At 44.4% G+C, this 14,406-nt stretch overlaps 1 protein-coding gene and 1 long non-coding RNA gene across 3 annotated transcripts in view; both read right to left on the bottom strand.

Moving 5' to 3' along the window:
- LOC121540527 (BMP/retinoic acid-inducible neural-specific protein 3-like) overlaps positions 1-13,918 on the bottom strand; it is a 78,328-nt gene extending 64,410 nt beyond the window's left edge. For both annotated transcript variants that reach the window (XM_041849463.1, XM_041849464.1), the window contains exons 1-2: positions 13,321-13,918; positions 12,564-12,907 (exon numbers count right to left, since the gene is read on the bottom strand). In XM_041849463.1, the coding sequence (XP_041705397.1) occupies positions 12,564-12,853 (290 nt within the window). In that variant the 5' untranslated portion in view covers positions 12,854-12,907; positions 13,321-13,918. The remainder of the gene's footprint in view (positions 1-12,563; positions 12,908-13,320) is intronic.
- On the bottom strand, positions 442-3,293 carry LOC121540528. The gene is made up of 4 exons (XR_005995502.1): positions 2,797-3,293; positions 1,784-1,871; positions 1,420-1,592; positions 442-711 (listed from the first exon to the last, which is right to left on the bottom strand). It is a non-coding gene; the product is annotated as an uncharacterized LOC121540528 (long non-coding RNA).
- Positions 13,919-14,406: the final 488 nt, after the last annotated feature.

Here is a 14,406-nt window from a genome sequence, read left to right as displayed (position 1 = left end):
CTATCCATTCCACGCCCCATCAGAGAACTTGATAACTATATACATTTTATGGACACAGTCAATTTTACAATAATTCTATTTTGTTTGTTTTTACTCCTGAACTTCCTCTACCCTCAACCTCTCTGATCATTTTCATGATGTCCATCCGGTTTGCTTCTATATGCCATATCTTTCTAACTGTGCTCTTTCACAAAAGCGCTCAACCTATATATTTATTATGGACACAGTATGCTTACATTATTAGTTATCTTGTTGTTATTAGTTGTTAGTTGTTATTAGTCCCATCTTTCAACACCACCCATCAATCTCTCATATATTTTTCAACTGTACTGTGATGTTTTACAAAAGTTCTGAACCTTTCTATTCTCATTGTTTCTACAGATTGTAAATTGAAAATAAACATTTTTGCTAAAAGTATTATTATATTATTGATCGATTGACTATGACTTTTCAGATCACCCAGTAATGCTATCTGCAGGGTTAGCTCCAGGTAAATATTGCAGAAAATAATGTTTAGTGAAAAACGTGATTGTTTCAGGCTAAAAATAAATGCATCCGAGGCACCACCAGCAGGGTCATTTCAAATTGGGGGCCTGCTTCTCTCTGGGCTGGCGAAGCGAAGGCTTTTTGTCCTTGAAGACTGCGATCCAGTGAGTTTCCAGTGAGTTTCCCCGTGTAGTCCGGGTTTTAAATGGAGAAGTCCAGAGCAATCTGTAGTAAAGCAGACAATTATGTTTTTAGTAATATTGTATATAACTTTTATTTTTTAACCCAAAAAAAACATACATTGACAAAAACAATAGACACCTTAACATTTACATACATATCCACAAACATTGATGACATCACACTTGCTCAGATTCCCACCGCATACACACCCAATGCTGCTTCTAATGCTTGTGAGACTCTGCCCCATATGACTTCAAATTGTGTTATGTTGTAGCCAGACAAACAATTACTTTTCAATTGCAGTTAATCACTAGTCTGGCTAACACCTAACTCTTGAAGTCCTCCTGACTTCAAGTCCGGAATAGCTCTTTGATGTTGTCGCCACAATGCGTTGATAATGAAGGGGGTTGTGGTTTTACTGGTTGGCTCTCCTCTGTGTCTTTCTCACTCAAACAGCCACAGCCACACACAGCCCCTGAGCGCCGCCCCCTTTATTACTATGGTTGGATTTTCAAATCCAAACAATGACAGGTCTCAACCCAGAGAAAATAAAAAAACATTTGAGAGAACCAATCAAAACCTGTTGCACACTTTATTAGTGAATATTGCATCAACTAACAGCCTCCTTTCCAGACCAGTGTGGTCACAGCTCTCCCTGCGCTGTGAGTAATGTGGGTTGCGTCAACCAGGCTAGTTAAGCAAACAGAATCAAATTCAAGTCTACTGTTTTTGTTTAAAAAAATAACCCACCATGCCTGGAGTCTCATGGATACTCTCGGACTATCTCGACTGTCTTGGCCCCATTCTGTCTGGTCCACTGAGCCCTCTGGATCGTGGTCTCCTTCATGTACTCCGCAACCTGGTTTGCCGGCCAGATGTTGTTCAGCCACTTGGTCATCTGGGCTGCCGTCTCTCACATTCGACTGTTGTGAGCACAAAGTATTCAATGAATTATAAATTCCTTTTAACAATCAGTTTTCAAAATACACAACAAATCTTTTAACATTTACCTTGCAAGACCCAGCTACTGCTCAAGCTTGGTGTGTCCACAGCATATATGTATTCATGTTTGTGTCCTGAGGACCTCCCATCGTGTATAAAAAAGAATACTCACTGCGTGTAAGGCTTTTATGTTGTTCTTTAACTTCAGGCTGTAGTCGAATCGTCCAAAAGCAAGAGCGTTTTCTGGTTCATCTCTTCTGCTGCAAAAGAGAGGGTAAAAAGGAAAGGGCGTACCTAATCAGTTGCACAACTGAATGCATTAAACCAAACTGTGTCTTCCGCATTTAACCCAACCCCTCTGAATTAGAGGTGCGGGGGGCTGCCTTAATCAACATCCACGTCTTCGGCGTCCGAGGAGCAGTTGTTGTTGGGGGTTAACTGCCTTGCTCAAGGGTAGAATGGCTGATTTTTTTACCTTGCTGGCTCGGGGATTCGAACCAGCGACCTATCAGTTACTGGCCCAATGCTCTTAACTGCTAGGCTTAACCGCTAGGGGGGAGATTGTAAGGGATAGTTTCACCCACATTTCTAAATTAAATACTTTGAGGGAAGGGTTGATAAGCCAGGTCAATTGGTTGAACAAATCCAAGGGAGTGAGGAAAGAGCTAAATGAATAGGTGCAGCAGTAGCTTCGAGGTTAGAAAGGCAGGCCGATATTCGAACCCCGGAGCTGCCTGCAGGGATATCTGCAGGGAGTGATCCATCAGCCAGAGAGTTACCAGCTACAATATCTCTATACTACCTACTGCTGTTGTGCCCTTGAGCAAGGCAGTTTACCCCTAAGTGCCCATGAGCTGCTCCCAGCCTGTGATATGTGTGTTGTGTGTCAGGTTGGTCACTGTGACAGAATATTTGTGCGAATGACCAATAAAGCAAGTATGGTAAAATGGCCAGACTATCTATGGTAGCTGTGCATGTAATGTATCTAGTCCCAAAGTGGCTGCAAGGTTCTAAGAGGCTCTGGTGAAATTAAGTAGTTCAAGTTTCCATTAAGGTTGTACGATTGGTTATCGATGACAATGTGGAAGACGTAGATACTGTTTTACACAGGGTCAATGAAAATCTGTTTTTCCTTTCCAAAGTTCTGTCTTCACTCTCAAAAAGGAATTTCTCTGTTTTACTTACCCTCAAACTTTGGAATCAGAGGCCAGGTTCCACTCATTCAGTGTATCTTTACAAAGCTGTCCATTCATTGGCCTTGACCTCTGCATTTAAGTACAGAAATAAATAAATGTTAGAAACATAGCTAGCTAGCTAAACTAACTTGGCTACATCAAAATTAAGGTAAACTCTAACGTTAGCTAGCTAACAGAATTTGCATCCATCCTCCTCAACTTCACAAGTCCGACTAAAGCTGCCACTGTCAGAAACCATTGAAAACCAGTACAGTGACTCTAGCTAACTCAATCAATCACCATGCAATCATGATATAATCCTGCCAAATAGCTTGGTTAAATTAACCCAGATGGAGAATAAGTGAACTCTAGCTATGGTAACATAGCTAGCTAATGTAGCTAACAAGTGAAATAGTGTCTGAGACAGTCCAGAAGAAGTGTTAGACTAAGCTAGCTAAGGTAGCTAGCTAGCTAACTTTAGCTAACTACTATTACAGACACTGACAAAGTTAGCTAGCTAGCCAAATGTCTTCAAAAACCATACATTTCTTATATTCCGCGACAACACTTCCGTAAGCTTACGTCGCGAGCATGGTCATGAGGCTAACCTTAGCTAGCTAGCTAACGTTACCACAGCCAGAGACATTAGCACAGAAAATGGCTAGCTAGCTAACGTTCATTAGCTAGCTATCTAACGCTCAAGCTAACGTAAGCTAGCAACCTAATTATGATAGGTCAACCTATTTAACCTGAATGATCATCAAATTCATAATTCGTAACGTTTGTTACTTACCGTTTTCAGTCAGCCAAAACACCCTTAGTCTGTCTAAATAACATTAGCCATTTGTGGGAGATTTGCAGCAACAAATCCGTTTTTTTACAGGTACTCGCCTCCTATCGATGATTTCGCCCAGCTATTTCTCATTGATAGAGAAAGATTGCTAATTGATATAAAGGTATGTTCCCTTCAGTTCCCTTCCTCTTTCCAGAACTGCCACTTTCATCTTGTAGTGGGTTAGTCTGGCAACAATTGGTCTCGGTTTGTTAGGAACCTTCCTACCAAACCGATGTGTCCTTTGATAGTCCACTTTTGCCACCTGTGCCTCCTTCAATTTAATAGGTTCCTTCATTAATATTGTAACAACCCAGATCCAGAAAAGCCTGCATGGGTGGCTGAAATGACTGAACTCATTCATGCTGTGTCGCTACAGGTGGCACGCAACACACGCCCTGGTCCCATGGTCTGCTAGGGGTGTGGCCAGCCAGGCCATCTGCACCGGGATTGCCCCATGTCCCTAAGAGCTCAGGGAAACGGCTCGGGGTCCACATAGACGGGGCGGTGCGGACCCCTGGCTCTCTTTCCCGACCACCACCATCGCCAGGAGGAGCCCACCGGCATGGATGGGGGAGCAAGGCTCCACGCCCAGACAAGTGCAAGCGGATGGAGCCTGTTGTTGTGATGGGTCGGACCTGTGTTGGGGACTTTTGTCATGTCCCTGTCACTGTGGAGGGGGTGCCCTGCTCTGCCCTGGTGGACACTGGGTCCACAGTAACCCTGGTGAGGCCGGATATTGTGCCAAGTTGGACTCAGATTGAGCCCACAACTGTGCAGCTCCGCACAGTCACAGGTGAGCTGGCACCCATGAAAGGGAAGGGAATAACGACTCTGACAGTAGGGGGCAGGACTGTGCGTCATCCTGTGTGGGTGGCGGCTGTGCAGGAGCCTTGTATCCTGGGGTTGGACTTTCTTAGGAGCACAGGCTGCCAGTTAGACCTAAATGGGGGCACACTGAGCTTCCAGGGAGGGCCGGCAGTCACCATGGCCACCCCTAATGTCACATTCACACCACCCAACAACCCCCTTACTCCAACAGTTAAAGCAGCAGAGACTCATGACTGACCCCCCCCCTCCCCCACATCTGTGTGTGACTTTTCCCCAGCTACCTCCACGACACATCCCTCCGTGAGCCCGATGCAATCCAGCACCCTAATGGACAGGGTGCTGGATGGCATCCCCCGACAGGAGTGTCTGGTACACCTCAACGACATCCTGGCCCATGGCAGCTCCTTCCAGTCAGCGCTGGGGGCGCTACGGCGTGTGTTGGAGAGGGTGGCTGCCGCAGGCCTGAAGCGCCACCCTGAGAAGTGCCACTTCATGAGAAGACAGGTGTCCTTCTTGGGCCACCAAGTGGGGGAGGAGGGTATCAGCACCATGGAGGACAAAGTGGGGGCTGTCCGAGACTGGCCCACCCCACCGACCAGCATCAGCTGAAGAGCTTCCTGTGCCTGGCCTCGTACTACAGGAGGTTTGTACGGGGCTTCTCAAGCGTCGCTGCTCCCCTGAACCGCCTGCTGCCGAAGGCCAAGGCCTTCACTTCAACAGTGGAGTACGAGGAGGCCTTCAACACCCTCAAATGTGCACTGATCAAGACCCCCGTGCTTGCCCCTCCTGACCTCACCTTGCCCTTTATCCTGGACACAGACGTGAGCAATGTGGGCATGGGTGGGGTGCTGGCCCAGGTGGGGCCAGAGGGGGAGAGAGTGGTAGTGTACAAAAAATTTAACAAACATGAGTGCCGCTACTGTGTCACCCGGCAGGAGCTCCTCGCTGTTGTGGCTTCCATCAAACACTTCAAGTACTACCTGGGTGGCCTGCCCTTTACTGTAAGGACTGACCACTCTGCTCTCCAGTGGCTCATGTCTTTCAAAGAGCCAGAGGGGCAGGTTGCACGCTGGTTGGAGGAGCTTCAGCCGTACGACTTCACAGTGGTGCACAGGGCAGGGGCACACCACTCCAACGCCATGTCCCATCGGCCCTGTACTGCAGCCGGGTGCTGCCACTGTGAGCGGAGAGAGGGCCGTGAGAGAGAGCTGTGTGCAGAGGAGGGGGTCTGTGCCACAGTGTGTCGGGCGGGTGGGCCTGTCTGCTGTGAACTGCAGACTGTCGACGTGGCTGAATGGGGGCAGCAGCAGGGACGGGACACAGACCTACAGCCAGTGCTACAGTGGGTAGAGGCACAGCTGAGGCCACCATAAGAAGAGGTGGCAGCACTCTCACTCGAGACCAAAGGGTTGTGGTCAAAGATTGAGAGACTGCGGCTGGCTGATGGCGTGCTACAGTGAGCATGGAAGGAGCCAGCTACGGGAGAGGATAGGAGGCAGGTGGTGGTCCCAAAAGCACTGAGGGAGGCTGTGCTCCAGAGCACTCATGGTGGGGTGGGGACTGGACACTTTGGGGTCACAAAAACCCTCCGCCGCCTCCGTCAGGGCTTTTACTGGGGGCAGCACAAGAGGGATGTGGAGGACTTTTGCCGCCGCTGTGACAACTGCACAGCGAGAAAGGGCCCTCCAGACCGTTCTCATGCTCAGCTCCAACAGTTCCCAGTTGGGGCTCCCATGGAGAGGGTGGGAGTGGATGTAGTTGGGCCGTTCCCCACCACAGACAGTGGAAACCGCTGGGTGATCACGGCCATGGACTATTTCACAAAATGGCCCGAGGCCTATGCTCTTCCTGACCAGGATGTCTTGAGGTCGGTTCGGTTTCGGTTCAATTATTACAAAATAATCACGTTTTTGATTTCGGTTTCAAATTATATATATATTTTTTACACTAAATGCATTATGAAATAATGAGATTACAATGATTTTAGATATTTTTAATGGAAATTCCAAAGCCAAAAAGAATGAACATTCAATTGCCAAAACATAGAAAATATTCCATTGTCTCTGTCAGGTCCATATTGGGTAGACATCAATAGTAAAATAGGAAACTACTATGAAATAATACAATATTTCAGTTGTGTATATTAGTTCGTTTTTATCTGATGACTTTGTTATTTTTCTGCTCAGGCAGTAGCAGTCAGCCAGCCAGTTATCTATGTGCTCCCCATACTGCACTCTTTAGTCATCCTCTTTAGCTAGCCTGCCTAAGTATGCTGCAGAGCTGTCTGACAAAATCATTTTACTAGTTCTTCAAAGTAGATAAGGCATACTTTCGCGAACTGTCGCTGTCCCTCGTCGGTGTGTATCTAACCTAACGTAGCAGGCGTAAAAGTGTATCCATCCAGAGATCTGTATATTATGACGAGATGCTCATGTCTCCGCCCTAACAATGGGAGTCGTTGTCCTAAAGGCGTGAAGGTAGGCAACAAGTTTAGGTCCAAAATAAACCAATAGAAATGCATTGATTATTTTTGGACAGATTTTCTCGAGAGTGATACCATAGATATTTATAACTAACCCAAGATCGTTCATCTGTGTCATTTACAGTGGAAGCAAATTAAGCATAGTGGGCAGAACAAGCAAGGAGATGGGCAAAGGCAAGCACGAGCTAGCTAGATCCTTTTGGTGCGTTGTCCCATGTATTTCTGTTAGGGAATGCCTCCTCTGTGAAGTGTGCACAAACTCAATTCGACCTTGCACTCCTTCTAAACAACGCAATTTTTTTGAACATTTGGCAAAGCGTCAAGTCTATGCATTGTGTTCGTAAAATATTATAGTTTTGAGAACAGAAAAATGTGAGCCCAGTTTCACCTAGTTCCTTCCTCTCCCACTACCCAGCACTGGACTTCCTCTCACTACCATATTTGGTGGTGAGAAAAAACGTTCTAAATGGATGCTTCAGCTTAATAGCCCCTGCGACGTGTCTTGGTTACCCCTTCTGTCTGTGGTGAAAGCTCTCGCTTCGCCTCTTCCTCTCTCTCACCCGTGTCCGAGCTGGAAAAAAATGGCGCAATTGATTATGGTCATTGTAGTTAATTACCATGTTTCTGCGCTGAACTAGGATGAATATTTGTTTAATGAAAACTACAACTCCCTTCAGCCCAGCGTCCCACATATTTCTAGAGTTGATGTGTCTTGTAAATGATTTGATTTCTCTCTAGGGAAATGGCGCATTGGGCTCCCCAAAAAATAAGCTACATGGAATTCAAGTAATTAAACAGACATGTGCCAGGACCTCACACTCTTGAGTGAGCACACATAGTGTCTGGAATCTCACACACATATAGAGGTAACTGTCAAAATAAAGGAAACACTTGAGTAAACGAGGGATACAAAGTATATTGAAAGCAGGTTCTTCCACACAGGTGTGGTTCCTGAGTTAATTAAGTAATTAATATCCAATCATGCTTAGTCATATACAAAAATGCCCAGTTGGCCATTATTTTGGCTACCATGGATTTATTTTTTATTTTACCTTTATTTAACTAGGCAAGTCAGTTAAGAACAAATTCTTATTTACAATGACGGCCTACACCGGCCAACTGTGCGCCACCCTATGGGACTCCCAATCATGGCCGGTTGTGATACAGCCTGGAATTGAACCAGGGGGTCTGTAGTGACGTCTCAAGCACTGAGATGCAGTGCCTTAGACCGCTGCGCCACTCGGGAGCCCGAGAAGAAAAGATCTCAGTGACTTCGAAAGAGGGGTCTAAGTTACCTGTACATAGCACAGTCACACACACACAGGTGTACACACATGCCACACACAGCACCAGAGTGCCATCAACACTCCTCACTCAGCTGTCCCTGAGAGTGAAAGCTCTGTCACCACCGACACAAAGCACAGGCTCTGGAATAGATGCTACCACGGACCTCTGCTCCACAAACAAACACACACACAGACACTGGCCATGGCAGAAGAGACACCACCACGGACCTCTGCCCCATATAACTCCCCCCATCACACACTTGTCAGGATCAATAAGCCCTGTGCTCTATGAGCTCCTCGTCATGACTCCCCGAGCTACAGGGACACACTACTGTGACTGTCCTGAGGCAGAGAAGAGGAGAGGTCATGATCCGCAGTACATCATGAGTCTATATATTAACCATTTGAAGCAGTAAATGTTATGTGACTGGAAACTGGATTTGTGTGGCTATGTTTTGTGATTTTGAGGAGGCTGTGAAAATGATTTCCCTCTTGAATGACAATATAGTATTCTATTCTATAGGCAATGAGGACTGTCTGTTGCCTTGGAAGGACATCCCTTACAACAACAAAAAATCATCGCATTTTCACATGTGAAATAGTTGTTTTCACATGTTGAGCTGAAATTTAAAACAGTAATAAAAGTTTCACATGTATTAAACTTAGAGTTCACATGTTAACACCACCTTTTGATATGTGAGGAGAAGAACATGTTTTCACCTCGTGTGAATTGCAGTTTCACATGTGATATTTGCCATTTTAAAAACATTCACATGTGAAAATCACATGTACCATTTCACATTGAAAATCTCACTTTCACATGTGAAATTGCAGATTTACATTTCCACATGTGAAAGAGATATTTTCACATTGGGATTTTTTTAAACATGTGAAACGGCAAATGTGATTTTCACATGTGAATGTGAAATAATGTTATTCTCCTCACATGTGAAAAGATGGTGTTAACATGTTGCAGCAACAATGTTTCCACCGGTAGAATTAGAGTGATCACATCTAAAATGCCCAAATGCGAGACAAGGGAACAATTTTGCAGGACATTCACAAAACAGTGCACTGAATACATTTTGGGGGGCAGGTTAATGGATCACGTTCAAACGGCGACATACACTACATGGCCAAAATGTGGACACCCCTTCAAATTAGTGGATTCGGCTATTTCAGCCACACCCATTGCTGACAGGTGTATAAAATCAAGCACACAGCCATGCAATCTCCATAGACAAACACTGGCAGTAGAATCGCCCGTACTGAAGATCTCAGTAACTTTCAACGTGGCACCATCATAGGATGCCACCTTTCCAACAAGTCAGTTCGTCAAATTTCTGCCCTGCTAGAGCTGCCCCGGTCAACTGTAAGTGGTATTATTGTGAAGTGGAAACGTCTAGGAGCAACAACGGCTCAGACGAGAAGTGGTAGGCCACACAAGCTCACAGAACGAGACAGCCGAGTGCTGAAGCGCGTAAAAATCATATGTCCTCGGTTGCAACACTCACTACCGAGTTCCAAACTGCCTCTGGAAGCAACATCAGTGCCCGACCTCACTATTGCTCTTGTGGCTGAAAGGAAGCAAGTCTCCACAGCAATGTTCCAACATCTAGTGGAAAGCCTTCCCAGAAGAGTGGAAGGCTGTTATAGCAGCGAAGGGGGACCAACTCCATATTAATGCCCATGATTTTGGAATGAGCTGTTCGACGAGCAGGTGTCCACATTATTTTGGCCATGTAGTGTAGTTCTGCTGTATGAAGGTCGCTGCCTGTTAAAGGGGCAACAATTAGTTTCTACATAAAACATTTTTTTACTTATAAATTAATAATATGAACCCATTGCTTCTTGAAGAATATAATGTACAAATGCCTCATGAGTTTAGTTCAATTTTCGTACCACATCAGAACCCAAAATATAAGCTTGATTTACTTCAATGTTTGTAAACATAGTAATTGTAAACAACTTGTGTTAATTCTGTTATTATATGGTGCAATCCTCTAGTGAGTGAGTTACGTTTGTGCCATTAATATCAAGCAAAACTTCTGAAGTTGAGAACAAAATTCTTAGTATTGCAAACAAAAAGAATGATATTGAAAGCAAAACATAAACCCAAAATTATTGATAGCGAAACAAAATAGTTCAAGGAAATAATTTAGAAATGTGAGAATATTTGGGGTAAATGGATGTAAGATTTTTTTTTTTAGTGATTTTTAAAAATTATAATGCAATAAAAGCAAAACGCCACCCTCTTTCCTGCAATTTTCCCTATCTTTGGTTATGTTAACCCTGGCCTTTGCTTTCGCTGCCTTTTTTCCAGTTGCAAGTTTTGTCACATTCATTCCAGCAACATAGCACCCTGCATCCCACTGCTGGTTTGCCTCTGAAGCTAAGCAGGGTTGGTCCTGGTTGGTCCATGGATGGAAGACCAGATGTAGCTGGAAGTGTTAAAAATAAACATATGGAGAAAAAAAGTCACTTGGGGATTTTCTTTTCAGGAAAAAACATGAAAAACAAATATATGAAACCACGTGTCTGACTCATGAAAATTACACACAAAACAATATATTATCACGTGTCCTAAACCCACTTTTTTTTCATGTGCTTTTTTCATGTGTTTTTTTTGTGAAGGCGGTGGCACACAGAGTTACAGTTACCATTAATGTCCCCAATTAAGGACGCTAATGTATGATTCAATCTTGTAGGCGTTTATCAAGGTGCTTCTCTGTGCCTCTTCTAACAAACATGGTTGTGTATCTAATTAAACAGCAATTACTCCCTAATTACACACAATCACTTCTTAGATCAACCAGTCAAGGTCATTTTCAGCTGAGAGGATGAGTTGTAACTGTGGTCGGAAATAAAGCGTGGTGATATGTAAGGAAATTATGCACAGTAGCTCTAGGCTAATTCTACCAATGTTGTACATTTGTATGGTATAGGAGTTGGCATGTTTTGGCCCGACAGTCACAAAGCTAATCTGTCACAGCACCACTGTAATCCCTGCTCTCGACAAATACCCACAGCTACTACACTATCCCAAGGCTGGATGGAGAGGAATGACATCAATAATATTCAATTCAAAGCTTTAGTTGATTCAGGGTGTATTTGTCTCACATTATATAGGCTCAATCACAAACGTAACAACACAACAGTGTGGATACAAAATATATAATAATGTAATATGTAAAAGCACATATTACATAGTAATATTCAACTCCTATGTTTGATTCAGAGTCTGTACTACTTCTTATCTTCAAATAACTATGTTTATGACATGAGAAGGGAGAGTTTATCCCCGATAAGGGATGAGAATCACTGAGGTGTTGCAATGCTAAGACACTATTGCTCTTTCTCTTCCAGAGTTGGCAGGTGTAGCAGAGGCAGTAATGTTCTCTGCACTAAGAGTCACCATTAGGGGGGAGTAAGGCACTGAGACAGAGAGAGAAGGAGAGGGAGAGCTAACACTATCACACTCCTCTTGACTCCCTTTCCCGGTCCCGACTTAAAAGGTCACTGGAGCACTGGAGAATATTCACGTGTGTGTGTGTGTGAGAGTGTAAGACAGAGAGTGTGTGTTGGGGCAAGGTACACAGAACCAGAGAAAGGGGGAGGGAGACAGAAAGACAGATGGATAGATAGACTGATCAGATAGACAGAGAGATCAGAGTAACCAGAGCAGCGTTACATTCCCCATCTGTGCCTGGCCGTGTCATCTCAGCCGGCTGCCAAACGCCAGTGTGTGTCAGTTAGGACCCTTCAACTGGTATCATCCACTGTGCTGTTCCAGCTATGCCATGCCCCGACAAAATCACACTCATCACTATTCATAAGACCTGGCACACGCACACATAATCGCACTTGGAACACACCGCAAAAACACACACGTGCGCGCCCTGGCACGTGAATAGAAAAAAAAACTACTACAAACTATGGGTATGGACAGGTGACAAAGCGTACAGCACTCACTACATCAAACAATCCCAGTATCCGAAATCTGACCTTGTCAGTAGTCAGAGCAGTATATGTTATTGATGAAGACCACTGGTTGTGAGCTACGATATGAGGCTACTCTGTCAGACTTTGCAAACTGCCTCGCCCTTCCCATTCTTTTGAAACTAGAGGTACATGCCAGCTTAGGTAGGTGCAAGGCTAAACCCATTTGTTTTGTAAAACAAACATACTGGTAATCTCACATGCATCAATCTCACCTGTACAGGTATCTCTAAAGGATAGTGTTGATTTTACACTGAACCTTGCTACTCAACAAACTCTCGATGATCTCACATGTATATTGCTTAACCTTGCAGCCATCTTTAATTAATCCCCTTAGCCAGACTCACCTGTATATCGTGTACTTGGTGGTGAATCCTTGCTGGTAGCGCTCCGTAAAGTCAGAAAACTCCTGGGAGTGATGAAAGGGTCCTTTGTCAGACAGGAGCCAGGCGAAGGGCCCCGTGGCATTGCTGGAGCCCCCTGCATCTGCAGCGGCCGTGGCTCCGGCCCCAACCCCAGTCCGGCTGGCCCTCGCGGTCGCCGCCACTACCACCCACCACTGCAGGAGGCTTAGAGCTGTACACTCCCATAGAACCATCAGAGCCGCCCGTCTAACAGTGATACACCGGCCACTCATGCTTCCCCCGCACCCGATGACTCCTCATTCTCCCCAAACTTCTCTCCCTGTGTCCTGGAGGAAAGGATGGAGACAGAAAGGATGGTTAGATGTTAGAGAGGGGGAAGAGTATGTGTTGGAATGAGAATAATAAACAGAGGCTAACATGTCGTCACTGTGTGTGTGTGTGTGTGTGTGTTTGTGATACTGTAGGTTCTAGGATCTTGTCATTTCTTGAACTTCTGTTATACTGTAGGCTTCCTGACATTTTTCAATAATCAATTAGGCTTTTAAAAAGATGATCTCCTGAACTACCACTATGCAATTTAAATAATATAGTATAGTGTGTATTGTAAATATTCAATGTTTTCCAATCAATACACAGTCTACTTCATATAATCAGGTAAATAGCCTTTTCTACACAGGTGTCAAATTGACTGCAATTAATAGGCTATTGTATTTTCACACATTAGTAAATACATTTTTACCTGGTTCTGCAAGCTGTGTTGTACTAAGCTGATCACTGAAGTTGTTACAATTTATCCCAGGCAGACCGGACGGTAAAGTTGTGATCAGCACAATGCAAAGGAGAACGCGCATGCGATGGAGACCTAACAGGAAAAATCTATTTTATACTGGGGTCAGATGCGCATACGCTATAAGGCCACGGAAAGTTGGTGAAAGAGCAAACTGAGCGACAAGCACCTGAATGGCTGGATCCCCCTCTCACCGCATCATACCTCCAGTGGGTACCCTTGATGATGTAAAATCCAAAGGAAGAAGAAGGCAACACAGCGCACCAGACAGACGAACAAGCGCGCGCCGCTCGTTCCACCGAAGGAAAACAAATGTCACCTTCTGCAGTTGAAACTTGTGTTTTTCCAGGGAGAAAATTAGTTGTTTATGATGTTCCATAGAATAAACAACAAATGCATGCAATAATACCTGGTTGCTTTCCCCTCCACGTCAAAAAAAGCCAAATGGTACTCTTTTCTAATTTATTTTTACATTTGATTGGAGAGACTCACTTGGAGCACTGTTCACTCGAGTCAGTGCAATGCCCTCTTGTACTCTAGTCAGTGTAGTAGCATGTATCTGAGTGACATTCGCTTACTTGCTCTCTAGCACTATTAAAATGTCAAAATTATTCCTAAACCGATCCTCCTCCCCTCCCCATTGGCTGAAGCGAGATAAGAGAGGCAGGGCTTAGGTCTGGCTGTATAACGGAACGGATGGTCAATGTGCTTACCCAGACAAAAATGTGTACTTACATATATACGGGGGAATTTTAAATATACATATATGTCCAGAATATATTGATTAAATATATAACTTGAGCACATCATCGTATGTGAATATATTTTAAAATACATGTTAATAAAATATATTTTTGCGCCAGATGTATCATGCTGAATTGTAACGTTGAGTCTATTGACATCTGGTACCTTGGCATTAGGATCCCAAAGTGGGGTTTGCATGCAAAAGTAAAAAAATAATTATACAGCTATTGAGGCTACCTGCTACTTATGAAACATAGTAGCTATGTTTATTTCGAAAACAGACACATGAACCTA

Source organism: Coregonus clupeaformis, chromosome 26 (genome assembly GCF_020615455.1).
Source record: "Coregonus clupeaformis isolate EN_2021a chromosome 26, ASM2061545v1, whole genome shotgun sequence".
NCBI lineage: Eukaryota > Metazoa > Chordata > Actinopteri > Salmoniformes > Salmonidae > Coregonus > Coregonus clupeaformis.
Note: the sequence above shows the minus strand (reverse complement) of the source record. Positions and strands in the feature narration are given on the sequence as shown.